Here is a 27,055-nt window from a genome sequence, read left to right as displayed (position 1 = left end):
TTTGAGACGGAGTCTCGCTCCGTCACCCAGGCTGGAGTGCAGTGGCCGGATCTCAGCTCACTGCAAGCTCCGCCTCCCGGGTTCACGCCATTCTCCGGCCTCAGCCTCCCGAGTAGCTGGGACTACAGGCGCCCGCCACCTCGCCCGGCTAGTTTTTTGTATTTCTTAATAGAGAGGGGGTTTCACCGTGTTAGCCAGGATGGTCTCGATCTCCTGACCTCGTGATCCGCCCGTCTCCGCCTCCCAAAGTGCTGGGATTACAGGCTTGAGCCACCGCGCCCGGCTCCAACTCTTGACCTCAGGTGATCCGCCCACCTCCCAAAGTGCTGGGATTATAGGCGTGAGCCACCACACCCAGCCAGCAAATTTTTCTTTGTTTTTTTTTTTGAGATGGAGTCTCGCTCTGTTGCCCAGGATGGAGTGCAGTGGCACGATCTTGGCTTACAGCAACTTCTGCCTCCCAGGTTCAAGCAATTCTCTACCTCAGCCTCCCAAGTAGCTGGGATTACAGGAGCCTGCCACCACGCCCAGCTAATTTTTGTATTTTCAGTAGAGATGGGGTTTCACCATCTTGGCCAGACTGGTTTTTAACTCCTGACCTCATGATTTACCCACCTTGGCCTCCCAAAGTGCTGGAATTACAGGGGTGAGCCCCCACACCCGGCCACAAATTTTTCTTATAAGGTCATGTAGTAATATGTTAGGCTTTGTACTTCATGTTTCCTGTTCACCTACTCTGCAATATTACCTAGAAATCTGCCACAGACATGTAAATGAACAGCAGTGTTCCAATAAAATTTATTTACAAAAATAGGCTGCCAGACCTAGCTGTAGAAAAATCTCACAAAATTACTTATTAATGGTTCTGGGATGCATACTGGCTTAACTATCTTTCATGCAACAATTAAGTTGGCTTTTTATTTGAGATGGCATCTTGCTCTGTCTACCAGGCTGGGGTGGAGTGGCACAATCTCAGCTCACTATAGCCTCTGCCTCCCAGGTTCAAGCAATTCTCCTGCCTCAGCCTCCTGAGTAGCTTGGATTATAAGCACCTGCCACCACACCTGGCTAATTTTTGTATTTTTATTTATTTATTTAGTTTGTTTGTCTTGAGACAGAATCTCACTCCATCACCCAGGCTAAAGAACAGTGGCGTGATCTCAGCTCACCACAACCTCCGTTTGTTTGTCTGTCTGTTTGTTTGTTTGTTTTGAGAAAGAGTCTCACTCCATCACCCAGGCTAAAGAACAGTGGTGCGATCTCGGCTCACTGCAACCTCCGACTCCCGGGTTCAAGTGATTCTCCTGCCTCAGCCTCCCAAGTAGCTAGAATGACAGACAGATACCACCATGCCTGGTTAATTTTTGTACTTTGATAGAGATGACATTGCAACATGTTGGCCAGGCTGGTCTGGAAGTCCTGACCTCAAGTAATCTGCCCACCTTGGCCTCCCAAAGTGCTGGATTACAGGCGTGAGCCGCCACACCCAACCTAACATTTAAGCTGTGAAATCTGCTCAGGCAGACACAGTAGCTCATGCCTGCAGTCCCAGCTACTCAGGAGGTCTAGTTGAGGGGATCACCTGAACCTCGGAGGTCGACACTTCAGTGAGCCGTCATCATGCCACTGCACTCCAGCCTGGGTAATAGAGTGACACTCTGTCTCAAAATTTAAAAAAAAAAAAACAAAAAATTTAAAAATGTCACATCTATGAAGAACGATAGGTAAGAAAAATATCTGTATTTTATTATGGCTCTCTCCTGCCTTAAAGTACCATAATTCCAGGCCTGAAGTTACCTACTTTACTTCCTATTACTCTTATAGTAATATTATTGTTATTATTATTACTTTTTTTTTTTTTTTTTTGAGACGGAGTCTCGCTGTGTCGCCCAGGCTAGAGTGCAGTGGCGCAATCCCGGCTCACTGCAAGCTCTGCCTCCTGGGTTCACGCCATTCTCCTGCCTCAGCCTCCCGAGTAGGTGGGACTACAGGCCCCTGCCACCACATCCGGCTAATTTTTTGTATTTTTAGTAGAGACGGGGTTTCACCGTGTTAGCCAGGATGGTCTCTATCTCCTGACCTCGTGTTCCGCCTGCCTCAGCCTCCCAAAGTGCTGGGATTACAGGTGTGAGCCACCGCGCCCAGCCATAGTAATATTATCTAAAAAAAAAAAAAAAGCTGGCAGGTGCGGTGGCTCACGCTTGTAATCCTGGCACTTTGGGAGGCTGAGGCAGGCGGATCACCTGAGGTCAGGAGTTCGAGACCAGCCTGACCAACATGGAGAAACGCCGTCTCTACTAAAAATACAAAAATTAGTCAGGTGTGGTACACATGTCTGTAATCCTAGCTACTCGGGAGGGTGAGGCAGGAGAATCGCTTGAACCCGGGAGGCAGAGGATGCAGTGAGCCAAGATTGCACCACTGTATTCCAGCCTGGGTGTCAGAGTGAGACTCCATCTCAAAAAAAAAAAAACAAAAAAAACCAAAGCTCAGATTACTTTGAATCCAAAAGCAGAGAAGGGTGACATGAAAGCAATAACTAAATTGCTCCTTTATTTGAAATTCATGTTAATACTGAAAACAACTTTTTTTCCTTTTATCTTTTTTTTTTTCTGAGACGGAGTCTCATTCTGTCGCCCAGGCTGGAGTGCAGTCGTGCAGTCTCGGCTCCCTGCAAGCTCCGCCTCCTGGGATCATGCCATTCTGCCTCAGCTTCCCTAGTAGCTGGGACGACAGGTGCCCACCCCCACACCAGGCTAATTTTTTGTATTTTTAGTAGAGATGGAGTTTCACTGTGTTAGCCAGGATGGTCTCTATCTCCTGACCTCATGATCCGCCCGCCTTCGCCTCCCAAAGTGCTAGGATTACAGGCGTGAGCCACCGTGCCCAGCATTTTTTTTTTTTTTTTTTTTTTTGAGACGGAGTCTTGCTCTGCTGCCCAGGCTGGAGTGCAGCGGCGCGATCACACTCACTGCAAGCTCCGCCTCCCGGGTTTATGCCATTCTCCTGCCTCAGCCTCCCGAGTAGCTGGGACTACAGGCGCCCGCCACCTCGCCTGGCTAGGTTTTTTTTTGTATTTTTTTTAGTAGAGACGGGGTTTCACCATGTTAGCCAGGATGGTCTCGATCTCCTGACCTCGTGATCCGCCCGTCTTGGCCTCCCAAAGTGCTGGGATTACAGGCTTAAGCCACCGCGCCCGGCCTTTTTTTTTTTTTTTTTAAATGGAGTCTCACTCTGTCATCAGGCTGGAGTGCAGTGCAGTGGCTCGATCTCTGCTCACTGCAACCTCCACCTCCCAGGTTCAAGTTATTCTTCTGCGTCAGCCTCCAGAGTAGCTGGGACTACACGCGCCCACCATCACGCCCGACTAATTTTTATATTTTTAGTACAGATGGGATTTCACCAAGTTAGCCAGGATGGTCTCAATCTTCTGACCTCGTGATCTATCCGCCTTGGCCTCCCAAAGTGTGGGGATTACAGGCGTAAGCCACCGCACCCTACTCAACAACATTCTGTATACATCTCTAAATGAGACTCAGATGAAAAAGGGCCAAGGCTACCTTTGAACAACTTTGGCAATGAAGTCATCTGTGCAGATGAGTGCATCTGACAGCCCTTTGTAGAGTTTACAGCTCACATGTGTTGAGTCCTGCACATCCATTACCACTGTAAGACAAAATACATAGGAAATTATTTGAGATAGATTTAGCTTCTGACTTTCCAAAAAAGACATAGGGACCAAACCGCTCTGTGAGAGGTGTTAGCCACCCACACAACTCACCACACACCAGGGAGTCATTCACAGGGTGCTGAAAAGATACGCTGAAACGAGACTCTGAGAGAGGACATACTTCAAATTGGAGGAGCCCAGGAGAATCTAAAAGGCAAAGAGAAAGATCATAAAACAACCAAATATAAGACTTCACACAGGCCGGGCATGGTGGCTCATGCCTGTAATCCCAGCGCTTTGGGAGGCCAAGGCGGATGGATCACCTAAGGTCAGGAGTTCAAGACCAGGCTGGCCAACATGGTGAAACCCCAACTCTACTTAAAAAAAAAAAAAGGCCTGCCGGGCGCAGTGGCTCAAGCCTGTAATCCCAGCACTTTGGGAGGCCGAGACGGGCGGATCACGAGGTCAGGAGATCGAGACCATCCTGGCTACCACGGTGAAACCCCGTCTCTACTAAAAAAAATACAAAAAACTAGCCGGGCGTGGTGGCGGGCGCCTGTAGTCCCAGCTACTCGGGAGGCTGAGGCAGGAGAATGGCATGAACCCGGGAGGCGGAGCTTGCAGTGAGCTGAGATCCGGCCATTGCACTCCAGCCTGGGTGACAGAGCAAGACTCCGTCTCAAAAAAAAAAAAAAATTAGCCGGGTATGGTGGCGCACGCCTGTAATCCCAGCTACTCAGAAGGCTGAGGCAGGAGAATCGCTTAAACCTGGGAGGCAGAGGCTGCGATGAGCCGAAATCATGCCATTGCACTCCAGCCTGGTCAACAAAGAGTGAAACTCCATCTCAAAAAGAAAAAAAAAAGGCCAGGTGCAGTGGCATATGTCTGTAATCTTAGCACTTTCGGAGGCTGTGGCGGGCGGATCACGAGATCAGGAGTACGACATCATCCTGGCCAACGTGGCGAAACCCCGTCTCTACTAAAAATACAAAAATGAGCCAGGCATGGTGGCACATGCCTCTAGTCCCAGCTACTTAGGAAGCTGAGGCAGGAGAATCGCTTGAACCCGGGAGGCAGAGGTTGTAGTGAGCTGAGATCGTGCCACTGCACTCTAGCCTGAGCAACAGAGTAAGACTCCGTCTCAAAAAAAAAAAAAAATTAGCCGGGTATGGTGGCACAGGCCTGTAATCCTAGCTACTCAGAAGGCTGAGACAGGAGAATCGTTTGAACCTGGGAGGCAAGGGTTGCAGTGAGCTGAGTTCATGTCACTGAACTCCAGCCTGGGCAACAGAGCAACACTCTTATCTCAAAAAAAAAAAAAAAAAAAAAGACTTCACACAAATAACATTCCTTAAATGTACAGACTGAAATTCTTTCTCTCCCTTCCTTGGAAACTAAATCGCACACTTTTTTCACATACAAAACCTACTATGTCATCCACAGATGATAGAAGGAATCAGAATCCAGGAACCTGCCAGTTTGTTATAAATTTCTCCAGAACAAAAGTAGCTAGACTTTCAATTTTCCAAGATGAAGAAATTTAATCCCTAAAATGTAAAAGTGAATTCTGAAAATAAAAGTGGCTGAGTGTCTCATTCTACTTGATAAGCAGATATCCAGAACCACTGCTATAAACTCTACTTTCTATCAAGTATTTGCAGCTGTTAGATGTGCAGCCCATAGTTTGGCAAACAGAGATATAGAGGCTGTAATCTAAAATAATGTATTTATTCCACATATACATATATCTAGCCATCATCATATGTTCTTATGCCAGATGTGCTAGCAGCCTAGACACAAGGATCATATACTTTCTTTGTAAAAACCATGCCTCTCTGTAGGATTAGCTCCATAACTATCTTATGAAAACTCTTTTTTTTTTTTTTTTGAGGTGGAGTCTCGCTCTGTCGCCCAGGCTGGAGTGCAGTGGCCAGATCTCAACTCACTGCAAGCTCCGCCTCCCGGGTTTACGCCATTCTCCTGCCTCAGCCTCCCGAGTAGCTGGGACTACAGGCGCCCACCACCACACCCGGCTAGTTTTTTGTATTTTTTAGTAGAGACAGGGTTTCACCGGGTTAGCCAGGATGGTCTCGATCTCCTAACCTCGTGATCCGCCCGTCTCGGCCTCCCAAAGTGCTGGGATTACACGCTTGAGCCACCGCGCCTGGCCAAAAACTCATTTTTAAATGCCCTAAAGCTATCTGGAGACTTCTTACGGCATTAAAACACATGAAACAAAAGTGCTACAAGTTTGAATGTATATACTCCATGTTATTACTCCAACTACTAAAAATTTCTCATTTCTAAAGCAATTCTTATTTCCACGAGAAGTATCTCCTGGCCCAGCACAGTGGCTTATGCCTGTAAATCCCAACACTTTGGGAGGCTGAGGTGGGAGGATCGCCTGAGACCAGGAGTTCAAGACTATCCTACACAACATGGAAAGACCCCATTTCTACAAAAAAAAAAAATGTTGCTGTATAAATATGCACAATGAAATAAGTATAATAAAATTTTTTTTTAATTTGACTAGATGTAGTGGTGCATGCCTATAGTCCAGCTACTTGAGGAGCCTGAGGGAAAAGTATCACTTGAGCCCAGGAGTTTGAGGCCAAAGTGAACTATGACTGTACCACTGCTTTCCAGTCTCGATAACAGAGCAAGACCCTGTATCAAGAAAAAAAAGGCCAGGCATGGTGGCTCATGCATGTAATCACAGCACTTTTGGGAGGCTGAGGCAGGCAGACCACTGAGGTCAGGAGTTCAAGACCAGCCTGGCCAACACAACAAAACCCCGTCTCTACTAAAACTACAAAGATTAGCCTGGCATGGTGGTGGACACTTGTAATCCAAGCTACCTGGGAGGCTGAAGCAGGAGAATTGCTTGAACCCAGGAGGCAGAGGTTGCAGTGAGCCAACATCACACAACTGCACTCCAGCCTGGGTGACCAAGCAAGACCCCATCTCAAAAAAAAAAAAAAAAAAAAAGAAATCTGATTTGCCTTCCCTGTTTCTTATTGTCTACCATTGGCACTGACACATGTCTATCAACAGAGCACTTCTGACTTAAGATTTTTAAAATTAACTGTGGTTAGCTAGAACAGCCAAAATTTACAGCAAGGCTTCCAACAGCCATGTTTGAAAATCATCAGGATTTAGGCCAGGTGCCGTGGCTCACGCTTGTAATCCCAGCACTCTGAGAGGCCAAGGCGGGTGGATCACGAGGTCAGGAGTTCGAGATCAGCCTGGCCATGATGGTGAAACCCCGTCTCTACTAAAAAAAAGTTTTTTAAAGTAGCCAGAGGCTGAGGCAGCAGAATCGCTTTAACCCAGGAGGCGGAGGTTGCAGTGGGCCAAGATCGCGCCATTGTACTCTAGCCCGGGCAACAGAGTGAGACCCCACCTCAAAAAATAATAATAAAAGAAAAAAAGAAAATCATGAATCAGCATTCCAGAATCCTGAAAGAAAAAAGGTCTAAACCTTAAAGCTGTAAGATTAAGTTCTCCAAACAATGGGGAGAGAAAATATACTCAGGACTAAACCTGGGAAGCACTCTCCTAACAACCTAAAATTTAACCTAAAACTGGCCAAGCACAGTGGCTTACACCTATTATCCCAGCACCTTGGGAGGCCAAGTCGAGAGGATCGCTTGAGCCTAGGAGTTAGAGACAAACGTGGGTAACAGAGAGAGACACAGTCTCTACAGAAAAAAATTAGTCAGGCTTGGTGGTACATGCCTATAGCCCCACCTACTCGGGAGGCTAAGGCAGGAGGATCGCTTGAGCCAAGGAGGTAGAGGCATCAGTAAGCTGTGGTCATTCCACGGCGGTTCAGCCTCGGCAAGAGAGTGAGACCCTATCCCAAAAAAAGCCTCTCTCACTACACCATTCCAAGTTCCACCTCATGTATATCTGCTATAAGGTACAGGCCCTAAAATATCCAGTTATATTACTATGTTCAGAAAAAGAGTTAAGAACATTGCAAAAAGCAGTGGTCTCCAAATGCTAATCTACAGACTGGTTCCATCAAAATGATTTGTGGAGTTCAGATTCCTATCTCTTCCCACTGAGATTATCAGTTCATCTGCATGTGGAAACAAAGCATCTGTGATTTTTTTTTTTTTTTTTTTTTGAGAAAGAGACTCACTCTGTCACCCAGGCTCAAGTGCAGTAATGCAGTCTCGGCTCACTGCAACCTCCGCCTCCTGGGTTCAAGTGATTCTCCTGCCTCAGACTCCCAAGTAGCTGGGACTACAGGTGTGCACCACCACACCCAGCTAATTTTTGTATTTTTAGTAGAGACGGGGTTTCACTATGTTGGGCAGGATGGTCTTGATCTCTTGCCCTCATGACCTGCCCACCTCAGCCTCCCAATGTGCTGGGATTATAGGCACAAACCACTGCACCCGGCCTGGTGTTCCGTTTTTGATACAGGGTCTTACTGTTTTACCCAGACTGGAGTGCAGTGGTGCAATCTGAGCTCACTGCAACCTCTGCCTCCCAGGCTCAAGCGACAATCCTGCCTCAGGATCCCAAGTAGCTAGGACCACAGGCGCACACAACTGGCTACGTTTTACTAGCGACGGGGTTTTGCCGTGTTCCTCAAACTGATTTCAAATCATGGGCTCAATTGATTTGCCCACCTTGGCCTCCCAAAGTGCTGGGATTACAGGTGTGAGCCACCACACCTGGCCATAATCTGTAGTGTTAAAAGCTCCACAGGTTTGATTTTTTTTTTTTTTTTTTTTTTTCTTTTTGAGACAGAGTCTCACTCTGTCACCCAGGATAGAGTGCAATGGCATGATCGAAGCTCCCTGCAACCTCAGCCTCCCGGGTTCAAGCAATTCTCCTGCCTCAGCCTCCCAAGTAGCTGGGACTACAGTTGTGAACCACAACGTGCAGCTAATTTGCTTGATTTTTATGCCAAAATAAAAAATAAAAATAAAAATAAACCACTTTTAAGTTCCACAGGTGATTCTGATGGGCCACCAATTAAAAAACCACTAGAAAAGTAAGTTTCCATCTTCCTGTAAGCATATCAAAGGAAAGGCAGTACCTTCTTTCAGAATAGTTCTTTTGACACAGCTTCCAATGAGGGTGTTATAGGCCACTTGGTGTCTGATCAGATTTAGGATAAGAGGAACTCGGCCAGGGTGCTGAAAGGTGATTTTGCTAACAAGGGTTCCCTGTAGACTTCGGCCATCTGGAAGAGGAGCATCCTTGTTGAGGAAATAGCAGTGCTGCTGACCAGGAAGAGCCTGGGCAAAAAGAATAGTTAACGAGTGCTATTTAGTTACCTATTGTATTCCAACCACAAAGTACCCTGAAAAAACCTACTCAAAAAAGTGCAGAAAAGTCTCCACAGTGAATGTTTTCATCAGCTGATATTATAAATGCCAATGAATTACTCATTAGGCTGAAAAGATCTTTTTAGTAAATGCACTATGCTAGCGGTTTCCTAACCTAGCTAACATAAAAACTACCCTCAGAAATCTGTATTAAAGAGGTTCCTAAACCATAAATGCAAAATCTCTTTTTTTTTTTTTGAGACGGAGTCTCCCTCTGTCACCTAGGCTGGGGTGCAGTGGCACAATCTCGGCTCACTGCAAGCTCCGCCTCTTGGGTTCACGCCATTCTCCTGCCTCAGCCTCCCGAGTGGCTGGGACTATAGGCCCCCGCCACCACGCTCAGCTAATTTTTTTTATTTTTAATAGGGATGGTGTTGCACCGTGTTAGCCAGGATTGTCTCCATCTCCTGTCCTCGTGATCCACCCACCTGGGCCTCCCACAGTGCTGGGATTACAGGTGTAAGCCACCACGCCCGGCCACAAAATCTCTATTCTTAATAAAACACCTACATAATAATAATGCAGCCAGAATTTGGTAACTACTACTTTAGTCTATTGTCAAAGATTCAAATAAATTCAAGTCCAGATGAGGTTTTGGAACATTCCATTATTATTATTATTTTTGAGACAGGATTTCACTCCCATTACCCAGGATGGAGTACAATGGTGCAACCTTGGCTCGCTGCAATCTCCACCTCCCAGGATGAAGCCCCTCAGCCTCCCGAGTAGCTGAGACTACAGGCGTGAGCAACCACATCTGCCTAATTTTTGTTTTTTTGTTTTTTTTTTTCTGTAGAGACAGGATTTTGCCGGAGGCTGAGGCAGGAGAATCACTTGAACCTGAGAGGCAGAGGCTGCAGTGAGCCGAGATTGCACCACTGCACTCCAGCTTGGGCACAAAAAAAAAAGGACAGGCGCGGTCGCTTGCGCCTGTAATCCTAGCACTTTGGGAGGCTGAGGAGGGTGGATCACAAGGTCAAGAGATAAAGACCAACCTGCCCAACACAGTGAAACCCCATCTCTACTAAAAATATAAAAATTAGCTGGGCGTGGTGGAGCACACATATAGTCCCAGCTACTCAGGAGGCTGAGGCAGGAGAATCACTTGAACTCAGGAGGCAGAGGTTGCAGTGAGCCGAGATCACGCCACTGCACTTCAGCCTGGGTGACAGAGCAAGACTCCATCTCAAAAAAAAAAAAAAAAGAAAAAGAAAAAAAGAGTCTATCACCCACAATTTCTTATTCTTTTTTTTTAATTTTTTTGAGACAGAGTCTCGCTCTGTTGCCAGGCTGAAGCCCAGTGGCGTGATCTTGGCTCACTGCAAACTCTGCCTCCCGGGTTCAAGCGATTCTCCTGCCTCAGCCTCCTGAGTAGCTGGGACTACAGGCGCATGCAACCACGCCGAGCTAATTTTTGCATTTTTTTTAGTACAGACGGGGTTTCACCCTGTTGGCCAGGATGATCTCGATCTCTTGACCTCGTGATCCACCCGCCTCGGCCTCCCAAAGTGCTGGGATTAGACGTGTGAAACACCACGCCCGGCCTCTTTTTCTTTTTTTTGAGATGGAGTTTCACTCTTGTTGCCCGGGCTGGAGTGCAGTGGCGCAGTCTCGGCTCACTGCAACCTCTGCCTCCCGGGTTCAAGCGATTCTCCTGCCTCAGCCTCCCAAGTAGCTGGGATTAGAGACATGCACCACCACACCTGGCTAATTTTTGTATTTTTAGTACAGATGAGGTTTCACCATGTTGTCCGGGCTGGTCTCAAACTCCTGATCTCTAGTGATCCACCCGCCTTGGCCTCCCAAATTCCCGGGATTACAGGTGTGAGCCACTGCGCCTGGCTAATCACCCAAAATTTCAACAAAGAAACGTACATTGTTGTTTCCTAATGGAAGCTCATGCCCTTTTACTTCAGTACATTTCTGAGATTTCTTTTTTATTTTTGAGATGGAGTCTTGCTGTCACCCAGGCTGTAGCACAATGGCACAATCTTGTCTTACTACAACCTCTGCCTCCCGGGTTCACGCCATTCTTCTGCCTCAGCCTCCCGAGTAGCTGGGATTACAGGCACCCGCCACCACACACGGCTAATATTTTGTCGTTTTAGAGACGGGGTTTCACAACATTGGCCAGGCTGGTCTCAAACTCCTGACCTCGTGATCCACCTGCCTCGGCCTCCCAAAGTGCTGGGATTACAGGCGTGAGCCACTGCACCCAGCCCATTTCTGAGATTTCTGTAATTTCCTGCCTTACTAAGGACATAGGACATGATCCAGCAGTCTTGAAGAAACTTATCTGACCTCAATAATGCTATAAAGGAAGATTATGATCTTGGGTCCAAACATAACCTATAACATTCTAGCTCCCTAAGGCTTTACTTACAGCATAAAATCTCATGTTGTGATTCAAAGGTATGGGGTCAGGGTCCTTTGATAGTTCAAACTGAGTGATCAGTTCATAGAGGGGTGCGTAAGTTGGTTGAGTTTCAAACAATGGAATTCCTGGAAAAACAAGAATCAATATAATGATCATGTTAAGATGAAAACACTAACAGCTTGGTTTCCCCTTCATGATTTCTACATTCATTCACCCAAAAGACTACTTACTAAGCATTTACTAGTACAAAGCACTATAACATCTATACCAGTTAATACTTCAATGAGGCATGTAAGACTGAAAGACATCACGATAACCTGACTTTGAAGTTTCTTTTTCACACTTATAACAAATACTAGATCCTGATGCTCAAAACTCACCTGTGCAGCTCTGCAGTTTCTGAACAAATGCTCTAGATACTGGGATTGGCTGGGGAAATTTCAAGAAGAAACAGGCAGGAAGATCAACACTGTTGGCACTGGTGATTGAGGAGAAGGAAGGGGTCCTTCAAAAAAAAGAGGGTGGAAGGGTTGGATTTTGACTTCATATGAAAATGAAAAACCCAAACCCCCCCTTTTTTTTTTTGAGACGGAGTTTCCCTCTTAATGCCCAGGCTAGAGTACAATGGCGCAATCTTGGCTCACTGCAACCTCTGCCTCCCGGGTTCAAGGGATTCTGCTATCTCAGCCTTGAGAGTAGCTGGGATTACAGGTGCCCACCAACACACCCAGCTAATTTTTGTATTGTTAGTAGAGACAGGGTTTCACCATGTTGGCCAGGCTGGTCTCAAACTCCTGACCTCAGGTAATCCACCTGCCTCGCCTCCCAAAGTGCTGGGATTACAGGCATGAGCCACCACTCCTGGCCACAAACACCTATTCTTTTTTTTTTTTTTTTTTGAGACGGAGTCTCACTGTGTCTCCCAGGCTGGAGTTCAGTGGCACGATCTCGGCTCACTGCAAGCTCCGCCCCCCGGGTTCACGCCATTCTCCCGCCTCAGCCTCCCAAGTAGCTGGGACTACAGGCGCCCGCTACCGCGCCCGGCTAGTTTTTTGTATTTTTAGTAGAGACGGGGTTTCACCATGTTAGCCAGGATAGTCTCGATCTCCTGACCTTGTGATCCACCCGCCTCGGCCTCCCAAAGTGCTGGGATTACAGGCTTGAGCCACCGCGCCCGGCCACAAACACCTATTCTTAAACATGTATGTATCACACAGACACATGAGTACAAACTCTCAAAAGCTCACTCTGTGAAACTTCCCCAAATTCCCAAACATGCTATTGGTTAATGCTGTAGTATTTTATTAAACATTTATCCTGAGGCGTGTTCTCCAGTTACTACTCCAATGTAACTTCAAATGAACATAAGATAAAAGAGGGCACTCATTAAACCAGAGGAATTAGCACAGTTCTCTTCTTTCCCTCTCAGTGCAGAGAATGTGTTCTATGAGCAGACTTTGGAGAGGAACACTCAGATATCGAACAAAAGAGAAATCAATGAATGGATAAAACAAAAGGCCAACCTCTAGAAATTCAAGTAGGGTAAGAGCCAGGTTAAAACTTGTTCCAGGCCGGGCGCGGTGGCTCAAGCCTGTAATCCCAGCACTTTGGGAGGCGGAGACGGGCGGATCACAAGGTCAGGAGATCGAGACCATCCTGGCTAACACGGTGAAACCCCGTCTCTACTAAAAATACAAAAAACTAGCCGGGCGAGGTGGCGGGCGTCTGTAGTCCCAGCTACTCGGGAGGCTGAGGCAGGAGAATGGCGTGAACCCGGGAGGGTGGAGCTTGCAGTGAGCTGAGATCCGGCCACTGCACTCCAGCCTGGGCGACAGAGCGAGACTCCGTCTCAAAAAAAAAAAAAAAAAAAAAAACTTGTTCCATGCTGCACTTTGAGAAAAATTGACTTTGCTAGTCTAAAATTATATTTAACTTACCATTTATTGTCAACTGGATGTGACCCCATAATTAATGGTGCAATTGGGAGTTTGTACATAGCAGATGTTCCTTCAATTGTCACTGATGCATTCATGCCCAAAGATCGAGAAACTGGGGATAGGAAAGAAAAAGGGTATTCCTCAAAGTAATACAAATGACGGGGATCACAGTATGTTTTAAAAGGTTAATTTTTGCAATATTTGTCAGCCATAATTTATCAGATGCTGTTATTCCCTTATTTATTTTATTTTATTTTTTTGAGACGGAGTCTCGCTCTATTGCCCAGGCTGGAGTGCAGCGGCGCAATCTCGGCTCACTGCAAGCTCCACCTCCCGGGTTCACACCATTCTCCTGCCTCAGTCACCCGAGTAGCTGGAACTACAAGCGCCTGTCACCATGCCCGGCTAATTTTTTGCATTTTTAGTAGAGACGGGGTTTCACCATATTAGCCAGGATGGTCTCGATATGCTGACCTCGTGATTCACCCACCTCGGCCTCCCAAAGTGCTGGGATTACAGGCATGAGTCACCGCACCCGGCCTTTTTTTTTGAGACAGCCTGTAGTTCCTATAAAACTTAGAAATCAGGCCAGGCGTGGTGGCTCACGCCTGTAATCCCAGCACTTTGGGAGGCTAAGGCGGATGGATCACAAGGTCAGGGGTTCAAGACCAGCCTGCAGAATATGGTGAAACCGCATCTCTACTGAAAACACAAAAATTAGCCAGGTGCAGTGACAGGCGCCTGTAATCCCAGCTACTCAAGAGGCTGAGGCAGGAGAATCACGTGAACCCAGGGGGCGGAGTTTGCAGTGAGCCAAAATCACGCCACTGCACTCCAGCCTGGGCGACAGAGTAAGACTCTGTCTGGAAAAAAAAAAAATAGAAATCCTGGAAGTTACCTTTCTAACCAACCAATAATTATTTTTGTCAGTAAATAAAACACAAAAACAATGCAGTCCAAAAACATCATTTTTGAAGGGCTCAGTATCAATATTTACTTATTTTTTCCTCAGAATGCATTTAAGTAGGATCATAATAAAAGGACAGGCTGGTGCACTGGCTCACACCTGTAATCCTAGCACTCTGGGAGGCCAACGCAGGAGGATGGCTTGAGCCCAGGGCTTCGGGGGCTGCAGTGAGCTGTGATCAAATCACTGTACTCCAGCCTGGGCAACACAGTGAGACCTACCCTGTTCCCCATGCCAAATTATAATAACAATAAAGGAGCCTGACACCGAGGCTCACGCCTGTAATCCTAGCACTTTGGGAGGCCAAGACAGGTGGATCACTTCAGGTAAGGAGTTCAAGACCAGCTTGGTCAACATAGTAAAACCCCATCTCTACTAAAAATACAAGAATTAGCTGGGTATGGTGGTGCACGCCTGTAGTCTCAGCTACTTGGGAGGCTGAGGCAGGAGAATCGCTTGAACACAGGAGATGTAGGTTGCAGTGAGCTGAGATCACACCACTGCACTCCAGCCTGGGTGACAGAGTGAGACTCCATCTTAAATAAATAAATAAACAAAGAAACGAACAATAAAGGGATGGAGTCAATGAGGGAAGCTACAAAGGGACCTAAGGAGGTATTAGTCCATTTCACTTTTTTTTTCTGTTTGAGATGGAGTTTTGCTCTTGTTGCCCAGGCTGGAGTGCAATGGTGCAATCTCGGCTCATTGCAACCTCCGCCTTCTGGGTTCAAGCAATACTCCTGCCTCAGCTTCCTGAGTAGCTGGGATTACAGGCATGCACCACCACACCTGGCTAATTTTGTATTTTTAGTAGAGACAGGGTTTCTCCATGTTGGTTAGGCTGGTCTCAAACTCCTAACCTCAGGTGATTCGCCCACCTCAGCCTCCCAAAGTGGTGGGATTACAGGCGTGAGCCACCATGCCCGGCAGTCTATTTCTCTTTATCTTTTCTTGTATTAAGGGCAAACAAAAAATAACGTCCATTACTATAGTTCTTTAATTTAGAAAACTAACTTCACTTTTTTTTTTTTGATCAGTAACTCACTACATTGCCCAGACTGGAGTACCATGACTGTTTACAGGCACGATCATGGTATGCTACAGTCTCAAACTCCTGGGCTCAAGCAATCCTCCTGCCCAAACCTCCCAAGTAGCTAGAACTACAGGCATAAACCACCATGCCCATCCTTCTTTACTTTTAAAACAGTAAGTAAGCTGATTATCTCAGGTCAGATGGTTGATATCTCTTCTTATGACTCACTCATTTACTTATTTATTCAAAATACTTCCTTTTTTTGAGATGGAGGCTCACTCTGTCACCCAGACTAGAGTGCAGTGGCACGATCTTGGCTCACTGCAACCTCCGCCTCCCGGGTTCAAGTGATTCTCCTGCCTTACCCTCCTGAGTAGTTGGGATTACAGGCACGCGCCACCATGCCCAAGCAATTTTTGTATTTTTATTAGAGACAGGGTTTCACCATGTTGGTCAGATTGGTCTCGAACTTCTGACCTCGTGATCTGCCCACCTCAGCCTCCCAAAGTGCTGGGATTACAGGCGTGAGCCACTGTGCCCAGCCCAAAAGTACTTACTAAGCTTCTACTATGTATGTGTGTATATTTGTATTGTGTATATACCTATGTGTGTATGTACTTGTGAACCGATGTATACATATGTGTGTGAGGTGTTGTGTGTATAAGGTGCAAATGGTAAGGTCAGCAAACTCATTAGAGAATAGCAAACCAGAAATCAAAGGCAACCTGGGCACTGAACAAAATCTTTAATTCCTTTAAAATTAAAGTCTTACCATTATTCTCATGCAAAATGATGGGAGATGCAGTCTTGTCATCCAGCAGGTCAGAAGGAGAGACATAGTACTTGAGGTTCATTAAATGACCTATGAAAAAGAAAACTCATAACTGTATCTTTATCAGGTAAATTACAAACACAGAAAAACATAAACATTTATTATATAAACCTATATTCAAGAAAGTAGTTTAACATATATGAAGAGTCAAGCTCCAAAACAGCTTATGAAATATGGCAGGCATGGTGGCTCACACCTGTAATCCTGGCACTTTGGGAGGCTGCGGCAAAAGGATCACTTGAGTCCAGGAGTTTGAGACCAGCATGGGCAACACAGTGAGACTCCATCTCTAAAAGTAATAATAATAGGCTGGGCACAATGGCTAATGCCTGTAATCCTAGCACTTTGGGAGGTGAGGCAGGTGAATCACCTGAGGTAAGAAGTTCAAGACCAGCGTGGCCAACATGGTGAAACCCTGTCTCTACTAAAAATACAAAACATTGGCCAGGCGCGGTGGCTCATGCCTGTAATCCCACAACTTTGGGAGGCTAAGGCAGGTTGATCACAAGGTCAGGACATCAAGACCATCCTGACTAACATGGTGAAACCCCGTCTTGACTAAAAATACAAAAAATTAGCTGGGCATGGTGGCATGCGCCTGCAGTCCCAGCTACATGAGAGGCTGAGGCAGGAGAATCGCTTGAACCCAGGAGGCGGAGGTTACAGTGAGCTGAGATCGCGCCACTGCACTCCAGCCTTGGCAACAGAGTGACACTCCATCTCAAAAATAACAATAATAATAATAATAATTAGCCTGGCCTGCTGGTGAGTGCCTGTAGTCCTAGCTACTCAGGAAGATAAGGTGGGAGGTCAAGGATACAATGAGCCGTGATCGTGCCACTGCACTCCAGCCTGGAAGGCAAAGCAAGACCCTGTCTGAAAAAATACAAATAAAAAACAAAGAACTATGACAGGCGCCCAGGTGGGGTGGCACACGCCTATAATGCCAGCACTTTGGGAGGCCAAGGTGGGCAGATCACGAGGTCAGGAGATCAAGACCAGCCCGGCCAGCATGGTGAAACCGCATATCTACTAAAAACACAAAAAACTAGCCAGGCATGGTGGCACACGCCTGTAGTACCAGCTACTTGGGAGGCTGCAACAGAAGAATTGCTTGAACCCGGGAGGTAGAGGTTGGAGTGAGCTAAGATCAAGCTACTGCACTCCAGCCTGGGCGACAGAGCAAGACTCCATCTCAAAAAAAAAAAAAAAGACATATGACAGAAGATTAAGTATGGATTCTGGGACTAACAATTTATTTCACACAATTGATTTAAAAAAAAAAAAAAGTCCAGGTGAACTGGCTCACACTTATAATCCCAACACTTTGGGAGGCTGAGGCCAGAGGATCACTTGAAGCCAGGAGTTCAAGTCTAGAGTGAGTTATGACTGCACCACTGCACTCTAGCCTAGACAACATAGTGAGACCCCCATCTCTAAAAAAATTGTTAAAGTGGCATGGTGGCACTTGACTGAAGTCCCAGCTACTCGGGGCTAAGGTGGGAAGATCACTTAAGCCCAAGAGTTAAGGGCTGAAGTGAGCTATGTTCCTGCCATTGTACTTCAGTCAGAGGGACAGAGAAAGGCTCTGTCTCAAAAACAAAACAAACAAACAAAAATGGGAAGGATAGGTATTGACAGCTTAGAAATCATCACGAAAAGGTCAGGCGCAGTGGCTCATGCCTATAATCCCATCACTTTGGGAGGCCAAGGCAGGCAGCTCACCTAGGGTCTGGAGTTTGAGACCAGCCTGGCCAACACAGTGAAACCCCGTCTCTGGTACAAATACAAAAATTAGCCAGGCATAGTGGCACGTGCCTGTAATCCCAGCTACATGGGAGGCTGAGGCAGGAGAATTGCTGGAACCCGGGATGCAGAGGTTGCAATGAGCCAAGATCGCACCACTGTACTCCAGCCTAGGAGACAGAGTGAGACTCTGCCTCAAAAAAAAAAAAAAAAAAGAAAGAAATCATCACGAAATACACAAATATCTTAATTTTCTCCCTCTGCTTTATATGTTTATAAACCCAACATGAGGCCAGGCGCCTATAATCCCAACCCTTTGCAATGCAGTGGCAGGAAGATCACTTGATCCCAGTTCAGGACCAGCCTAGCCAACTTAGTAACACCATGTTTCCATAAAACAATAAAAATTAGCCAGGCATGGTATCCTGCACCTGTAGTCCCAGCTACTCAGGAAACTGAGTTGGGAGGATTGTTTGGGCCCAGGAGGTTGAGGCTGGAGTGAGTCATGATTGCACGACTGTACTCCAGCCTGGGCAACAGAGCAAGACCCTGTCTCAGAAATACATAAATAGGACTAGTGCAGTGGCTAATACCTGTTTGTAATCCCAGCACTTTGGGCAGCCGATGAGGGAGGATCATTTGAGGTCAGGAATTTGAGACCAGCCTGGCCAAAATGGTGAAACCCCATCTCTACTAAAAATACAAAAATTAGTTGAGTGTGGTGGCACATGCCTGTAATCCCAGCTACTCGGGAGGCTGAGGCACAAGAATCGCTTGAACCCGGGAGGCAGAGGTTGCAGTGAGCCAAAATTCTGCCACTGCACTCCAGCCTGGTGAGAGCCTGTCTCAAGAAAAATAAACAGGCCAGACGCGGTGGCTCAAGCCTGTAACCCCAGCACTTTGGGAGGCCGAGACGGGCGGATCACAAGGTCAGGAGATCAAGACCATTCTGGCTAACACGGTGAAACCCCGTCCCTACTAAAAAAATACAAAAAAAAAAAAACTAGCCGGGCGAGGTGGCAGGCGCCTGTAGTCCCAGCTACTTGGGAGGCTGAGGCAGGAGAATGGTGTAAACCCCGGAGGCGGAGCTTGCAGTGAGCCGAGATCCGGTCACTGCACTCCAGCCTGGGCGACAGAGCAAGACTCCACCTCAAAAAAAAAAAAAGAAAAGAAAAATAAACAAAATAAAAAATAAATAAATGGGCTAGATGCAGTGGCTCATGCCTGTAATCCCAGCACTTTGGGAGACCAAGGTAGGTCGATCAGTTGAGGTGAGGAGTTCAGGACCAGCCTGGCCAAGACAGTGAAACCCTGTCTCTACCAACAATAGAATAAATTAGCTGGCTATTGCGGTGCACACCTGTAATCCCAGCTACTCAGGAGGCTGAGGCATGAGATTCACTTGAGCCTAGGAGGTGGAGGGAGCAGTAAGCTGAGATCATGGCACTGCATTCCAGCCTGGGCGACAAAGTGAGACTCTGTCTCAAAAAAATAAAATAAACAAACAAACAAACAAAAGGTGAAATGAAAAGTAATGAACCTCAACTTAAATTACACATGTTTCTAAACAAGCAAAATAGGATCACATACCCCCACTTCTTGGTGTGAGATAGCCAACACTTCCATGAAGAATCTTATCCAAGGGACCAGCATTAGTTGCTTTCCTGTAAGACAAGTGATCTATGTTTGCTTATATTTAATGCCTGATGGTCTTGGTACACACTGTGATATGGAGTTCACCTCTCCAAAGTCTTTTTTTTTTTTTTTTTGAGACGGAGTTTCGCTCTTGTTGCCCAGGTTGGAGTGCAGTGGCACAATCTGAGCTCACTGCAACCTCCACTTCCCAGGTTCAAGTGATTCTCCTGCCTCAGCCTCCCAAGTAGCTGGGATTACAGGCGCCCGCCACCACGCCCGGCTAATTTTTTGTATTTTTAGTAGAGACGGGGTTTCACCATGTTGGACAAACTGGTCTCGAATTCGTGACCTCAGGTAATCCGCCCGCCTCGGCCTCCCAAAGTGCTGGGATTACAGGCGTGAGCCACCACGCCCAGCCCAAAGTCTTATAATACTATCATAATGGTTCTGTCTTGTAATTGAGCATATAGCAAGTGTATTTAACCTCCAAAGTAAAGGGATTATTTCCAAGTACACACCAGTATGTAGTATGGTGAACAAAAATTACACTTAGACTATTATTTCTCAGATGGGACTCCATGGAGTCTGATGAGTCTTTAGACAAAACCTATGGTAACCAACAACTTAATGATACTGATGCTCAGAAGTTCAAATACAATCATCATTTCGGAAGAGAAAGGACATATATCATACAAGCTTAATAGAGATGTATAAAATAGGACCCTAATCTCCTTGGAGAAAAACTCAAGGGATCATGTAGAATTAAGGTTTTACAAGTCTTACCAGTACATAATTGCCATTTTAGAAAGATCTTGTTCTAAGGATTGGAGAGCCAAGTACATTTTAGTCTTCAGTTTGCTGGAGAGTAGATGAGAAGAACATGAGTTAATAGTTGAAAATTATGACTGGGCGAAGTGGCTCACGCCTGTAATCCTAGCACTTTGGGAGGCTGAGGCGGGCAGATCACCCAAGGTCAGGAGTTTGAGACCAGCCTAGCCAACATGGCAAAACTCCGTCTCTACTAAAAATACAAAAAGTAGCCGAGTGTGGCTAATAGGGCGTGGCTCACGCCTATAATCCTAGCAATGTGGGAAGCCGAGGTGAGCAGATTGCCTGAGCTCAGGAGTTTGAGACCAGCCTGGGCAACACGGTGAAACCCCGTCTCTAATAAAATACAAAAAAAAAAAAAAAAAAATTAGCCAGGCGTGGCAGCATGCATCTATAGTCCCAGCTACTTGGGAGGCTGAGGCAGAATTGCTTGAACCCGGGAGGCGGAGGTTGCAGTGAGCCAAGATTGTGCCATTGCACTCCAGCCTGGTGGCAGAGCAAGACTTCATCTCAAAAAAAAAAACTCAAAAAACAAAAAAAAAACTGCCCAGGTGCGGTGGCTCATGCCTGTAATCCCAGCACTTTGGGAGGCCGAGGCAGGTGGATCACATGAGGTCAGGAGTTTGAGACCAGCCTGACCAACATGGTAAAACCCCTTCTCTACTAAAACTAAAAAATTAGCCAGGTGGCCGGGCGCAGTGACTCACCCCTGTAATCCCAGCACTCTGAGAGGCCACGGCGGGTGGATCAAGGTGTCAGAAGTGCGAGACCAGCCTGGCCAAAATGGTGAAACAACCTGCCTCTACTAAAAATGCAAAACTTAGCCAGGTGCGGTGGCCGGCGCCTTTAATCCCAGCTACTCAGGAGGCTGAGACAGGAGAATCACTTGAACCCAGGAGGCTGCGGTTGCAGTGAGCCGAGATAGCACCACTGCACTGCAGCCTGGGCGACAAAGCAAGATTCCGTCTCAAAAAAAAAAAAAAATTAGCCGGGTGTAATGGTGCATACCTGTAATCCCAGCTACTCAGAAGGAGGAGGCAGGAGAACTGCTTGAACCCAGGAGGCGGAGGCTGCAGTGAGCTGAGGTTGTGCCACTGCACTCCAGCCTGGGTGACAGAGCGACGCTCCGTATTAAAAAAAAAAAAAATTAAAACATTAATTCTTGACCTGACCTCAGGTGGTCCACCCACCTCAGCCTCCCAAAGTGCCAGGATTAAAAGCGTAAGCCACTGTGCCCAGCCTAAAACATTAATTTTTAAAATAAAATTATTTTTGTCACTACATAATTTTTTTTTGAGACAGCATCTCACTGTCGACTGGGCTGGAGCACAGTGGCACAATCACTGCTCACTGCACCCTCAAACTACTAATTTGAAGTGATCGTCCCACCTTAGCCTCCCAAGTAGCTGGGACTACAGGCACTCACCACCACCCATCTAAGCTGTTGTTGTTGTCTTTCTGCTAGAGACAGGGTCTCACTATGTTGCCAAGGCTGGTATTGATCTCTGAGCTCAAGAAATCTTGCTGTCTTGGCCTCCCAGTGTGCTGGGATTAGAGGCATGGGCCACTTTGACTGGCTTCACTACTATTAAAGCCTATTTTTAGCACTTCAAAGCTTATTTTCATCTCTGTTTTTAAAACTCAAATAGGTTAATAGAATCCCAGGTAGGTTAAAAGTAGAATTAAAGCCAGTTCCACAACAACTAATTCCTTTCAGCCTGGAAATTGGAATGTTGGACATCTCAAAGATAATATTCTGTCTTCCAGCATTATGATCAATTAATGCAGGCACTGCCTATTGAAGATATCTTTGAAAGGCCTAACGTTGGAAGCTGAGCTACAGATTACAGTGTAAGTAGAAACTAGGAGTGACAAATAGTAGAAGAGTTGGCAAATTTCTAGGCATAAGGTGGCTTATAGATTTATACTGATTTTTCCAAACAAAAGCAAAAATATTAAAAATACTTACTTGTCCCCTGGAAGGTTATACAGATTAACAAGGCCCTTAAGGTGCTTAGAAAATTCATCAAAATTTTTTTCCCTATAAGGAGTTCACGGGAGAGGGGAAAGAGAGGAAAATACAACATAAAATTACTACTCCATCTTACAACAAAGTGCCAAAAATCACAGCTATATAAAACTGATTTTAACAATCAGCTTTAACTGTTTTCCTCAAAAGTTTTCTAGCATCAACGAAAAGTAGCAAAAGAAAAGAAAATATTTTCCTTTGTCTCTCTGCTCCATTTTTGCTGGAGAAGGTACCAATAAACAGTGTGAAAGTTAAAAGGAAGGTGGTCAAAACCTCTCTACCAGGTAGTTTTATTAGATCCCAAGTAATGAAACCTGATTTAAATCAATTATTAACAACTTTCCTTTCTTTTTTTTTTGAGAGAGTCTCAATTTGTTGCCCAGGTTGGAGTGCAGTGGCACCATCTCGGCTCACTGCAAGCTCTGCCTCCTGGGTTCACGCCACTCTCCTGCCTCAGCCTCCCAAGTAGCTGGGACTACAGGCACGCACCACCACGCCTGGCTAATTTTTTGTATTTTTAGTAGAGACGGGGTTTCACCGTGTTAGCCAGGATGGTCTTGATCTCCTGACCTCATGATCCACCCGCCTCGGCCTCCCAAAGTGCTGGGATTACAGGCATGAGCCACCGCGCCCGGCTCTTTTCCCTTTTTATTAATGTTTTTGTAGAGATGGGGTTTCCCTATGTTGCCCAGGCCAGACTCTAATTCCAGGACTTAAGCAATGCTCTCACTTCAACCTCTCATGTGGCTGGGACTACAGGTGTGCACCACCACACCCAGCTCCTTTCCTCCAAATATGTAATTGAATTTGGATGTCAACAGAAATGAAACTTTTGATTGCAGAGATAATGAGAAGAAAATAAATTAGGAAGGGCCGGGCACAGGGGCTTATGCCTGTAATCCCGGCACTTTGGGAGGCCGAGGCGGGTGGATCACGAGGTCAGAACATCGAGACCATCCTGGCTAACATGGTGAAACCCCATCTCTACTAAAAATATTTTTAAAAATTAGCCGGGTGTGATGGCGGGCACCTGTAGTCCCAGCTACTACTCAGGAGGCTGAGACAGGAGAATGGCGTGAACCCGGGAGGTGGAGCTTGTAGTGAGCCAAGATCACGCCACTGCACTCCAGCCTGGGGGACAGAGCAAGACTGTCTCAAAAAAAAAAAAAAGAACGAAAATAAATTGGGAAGACATAACACTTGTGGGTATACAGCAACATGAGAGCAAAGATGAGAGGGAAAATAAATACTAGGACAGAGATGGAGACCCAGAGAAAAGGTAGTGGGTACCCTGGAGGCAAACTACCCATTAGAAAATATTGCTATGACCAGATCTACCCCAGAAAAAATAAACTACTACCATGACCTCTGGCTTTCTAGGACCAAATATTCATGCTTTGATTCTCAGCCAAATGGGTTTTTGTGGATAGGTTTAGGAATCCAATACATCTCCAGAATTCTAACTCTTGATATCTTTTTTCAAACTTGAAAAAAAAAGCTCTCTAGAAAGCTAAACTGCCATGACAAGGTCAGACACTTGAGCAGACATTCTGTGAGCATTTACTGAGCACTTACAGTCCACAGTGCTATTAAGAGAGTAAAAAGAAACAAGAGTAGCAGCAAAATATATTCTTTACCTTAATATTACCATCTATACTAAATGACTAAATATCAGGTAAAAGTCAACATTGTTTCTTTTTTTTTTTTTTCTTTTTTGAGACAGAGTATCACTCTGTCCACCAGGCTGGAGTGTGATGGCATGGCACGATCTCAGCTCACTGCAACTTCTCCCTCCTAAGTTCCTGAGATTCTCCAGCCTCAACCTCCTGTGTAGCTGGAATTACAGACGAGCACCACCACACTGAGCTAATTTTTTGTATTTTTAGTAGAGAGAAGGTTTCACCACACCCGGATAATACAAAAATTAGCCAGGCATAATGGCAGGTACCTGTAATCCCAGCTACTCAGGAGGCTAAAGCAGGAAAATCGCTTGAACCCGGGAGGTGGACGCTGCAGTGAGCCAAGATCGTGCCACTGCACTGGGCAACAGAGTGAGATACCATCTCAAAAAAAAAAAAAAAGAAAAAAAGGCCAGGCGCAGTGGCTCACGCCTGTAATCCCAGCACTTTGGGATGCAGAGGCGGGTGGATCACGAGGTCAGGAGATCGAGACCATCCTGGCTAACATGATGAAATCCCATCTCTACTAAAAATACAAAAAATTAGCCGGGCGTGTGGCAGGCACCTGAAGTCCCAGCTACTCGGGAGGCTGAAGCAGGAGAATGGCGTGAACCCGGGAGGCGGAGCTTGCAGTGAGCAGAGATCGCGCCACTGCACTCCAGCCTGGACGACAGAGCGAGACTCCGTCTCAAAAACAAAAAAAAAAGAAAAGAAAAAAAAAAACACTTTTACACACACACACACACACCTTATTTTCTCAATGTGAACACTCTAAGACATCCTCATGTGGTACCTGAGAACTCCGCTATGCTCAAAACAAAGGGTATGTAATAACTTCCTTAAATTCCCCAAAAGTCTTAATTCTGAGTTTAAATTTAAGTACAGATATTTCCACTCAAAAGAAAAGTGAAAAAATCCACCATGTGCTAAAAGTGACTGTTTTCAAGCCTAGCACTTTTCCTGTAACACAAGTATACCTTCTAAATGAAACAATTTTTCCCAAAATCAAAGCAAAAAAGTTATTCTCATGGTATTATACTCAATTATCAAGCCTTCTCTGATTCAATGATTACTTACTATTTATTTTGTTCCACACACAATTCTTTTTTTTTTGAGACAGTCTCGCTCCATCACCCAGGCTGGAGTGCAGTGATGTGATCCCAGCTCACTGCAATCTCCACCTCCCAGGCTCAAGCCATTTTGTACCTCAGCCTCCCAAGTAGCTGGGATTACATATGTGAGCCACTACGCTCAGCTAACTTTTTTTTTTTTCTTTTTTGAGACAGTTTTGCTCTTATTGCCCAGGCTGGACTGTAATGGCATGATCTTGGCTCACCACAACTTCTGCCTCCCAGGTTCAAGCGATTCTCCTGCCTCAGCCTCCCAAGTAGCTGGGATTACAAGCATGCACCACCACACACGGCTAATTTAGTATTTTTAGGGACGGAGTTTCTCCATGTTGGTCAGGCTGGGATCCGCCTGCCTTAGCCTCCCAAAGTGCTGGGATTACAGGCATGAGCCACCACGCCCAGCTTCACACTCCGCTAATTTTTGTATGTTTTGTAGAGACAGAGTTTCGCCAGGCTGGCTAGGATGGTCTTGAACTCCTGGCCTCAAGTGATCTGCCCAGTTCAACCTCCCAAATTGTTGGGATTATAGGCATGAGCCACCACCCCCAGCTATATGGAATTCCTAAACCTAGATCGGCAATTCCAACCAGGGGTGATTTTGCACCCCAGGGGACATGGTTGTGACAACTAAGGAGATAACTACCGGCAACTAATGAAGAGGCAAGGGATGCTATTAAACATAACAGAATAAACCAGGCCGCCCAGGAGCAAAGAATTTCCAATCCAAATTGTCATTAGTACCAAGTTTAAGAGACCCTGGGATATCTTTCTGTTGGGAAACTGAGGCAAAATAAGAAAAAAAAATTAAAAATTAAAAAAATAGGGGCCAGGCGCAGTGGTTCACGCCTATAATCCCAGCACTTTGGGAGGCCGAGGTCGGCAGATCACGAGGTCAGGAGATCAGACCATCCTGGCTAACACAAGTGAAACCCCATCTCTACTAAAAATAGAAAAAGTTGGCCGGGCGCGGTGGCTCAAGCCTGTAATCCCAGCACTTTGGGAGGCCGAGACGGGCGGATCACGAGGTCAGGAGCTCGAGACCATCCTGGTTAACACGGTGAAACCCCGTCTCTACTAAAAAATACAAAAAAAAACTAGCCGGGCGAGGTGGCGGGCGCCTGTAGTCCCAGCTACTCGGGAGGCTGAGGCAGGAGAATGGTGGCGTGAACCCGGGAGGCGGAGCTTGCAGTGAGCTGAGATCCGGCCACTGCACTCCAGCCTGGGCGACAGAGCGAGACTCTGTCTCAAAAAAAAAAAAAAAAAAAAAAATAGAAAAAGTTAGCCAGGCGTGGTGGTGGGCGCCTATAGTCCCAGCTACTTGGGAGGCTGAGGCAGGAAAATAGCATGAATCCGGGAGGTGGAGCTTGCAGTGAGTCGAGACCACGCCACTGCACTCCATCCTGGGTGACAGAGCGAGACTCTGTCTCAAAAAAAAAAAAAAAAAAAATAGGCCTGGCACAGTGGCTCACACCTGTAATCCCAGCACTTTGGGAGGCTGAGGCGGGCAGATCATCTGAGGTCAGGAGTTAGAGATCAGCCTGGGCAAAATGGTGAAACCCCATCTCTACTAAAAATACAAAATTAGCCAGGCGTGGTGGCACATGCCTGTAATCCCAGATACTCGGGAGGCTGAGGCAGGAGAATCGCTTGAACCTCGGAGGTGGAGGATGTGGTGAGCCGAGATCGCACCACTGCACTCCAGCCTGGGCAACAAGAGTAAATCTCCATCTCACCAAAAAACAAAAAAAAAAAAAAAATTTAAAAAATAGAAAAGGGGGCCGGGCGCAGTGGCTCAAGCCTGTAATCCCAGCACTTTGGGAGGCCGAGACGGGCAGATCACAATG

General features: G+C 46.3%; 1 protein-coding gene across 3 annotated transcripts in view; it reads right to left on the bottom strand.

The window, feature by feature from the left end:
* Nucleotides 1–3,431: 3,431 nt before the first annotated feature.
* Nucleotides 3,432–27,055, bottom strand: part of LOC101005351 (mediator of RNA polymerase II transcription subunit 1) — a 38,778-nt gene continuing 15,154 nt past the window's right edge. The window contains exons 7-16 of one of the 3 annotated variants that reach the window (XM_031662074.1): nt 22,343–22,414; nt 20,329–20,403; nt 19,501–19,574; nt 16,105–16,194; nt 13,333–13,444; nt 11,776–11,900; nt 11,402–11,520; nt 8,727–8,928; nt 3,782–3,877; nt 3,432–3,666 (exon numbers count right to left, since the gene is read on the bottom strand). In XM_031662074.1, coding sequence (XP_031517934.1) covers nt 3,557–3,666; nt 3,782–3,877; nt 8,727–8,928; nt 11,402–11,520; nt 11,776–11,900; nt 13,333–13,444; nt 16,105–16,194; nt 19,501–19,574; nt 20,329–20,403; nt 22,343–22,414 — 1,075 coding nt within the window. In that variant the 3' untranslated portion in view covers nt 3,432–3,556. The remainder of the gene's footprint in view (nt 3,667–3,781; nt 3,878–8,726; nt 8,929–11,401; nt 11,521–11,775; nt 11,901–13,332; nt 13,445–16,104; nt 16,195–19,500; nt 19,575–20,328; nt 20,404–22,342; nt 22,415–27,055) is intronic. The other 2 variants (XM_031662073.1, XM_031662072.1) reach the window with 2 other exon arrangements.

Source organism: Papio anubis, unplaced genomic scaffold (genome assembly GCF_008728515.1).
Source record: "Papio anubis isolate 15944 unplaced genomic scaffold, Panubis1.0 scaffold375, whole genome shotgun sequence".
NCBI classification, from domain to species: Eukaryota; Metazoa; Chordata; class Mammalia; order Primates; family Cercopithecidae; genus Papio; species Papio anubis.
Note: the sequence above shows the minus strand (reverse complement) of the source record. Positions and strands in the feature narration are given on the sequence as shown.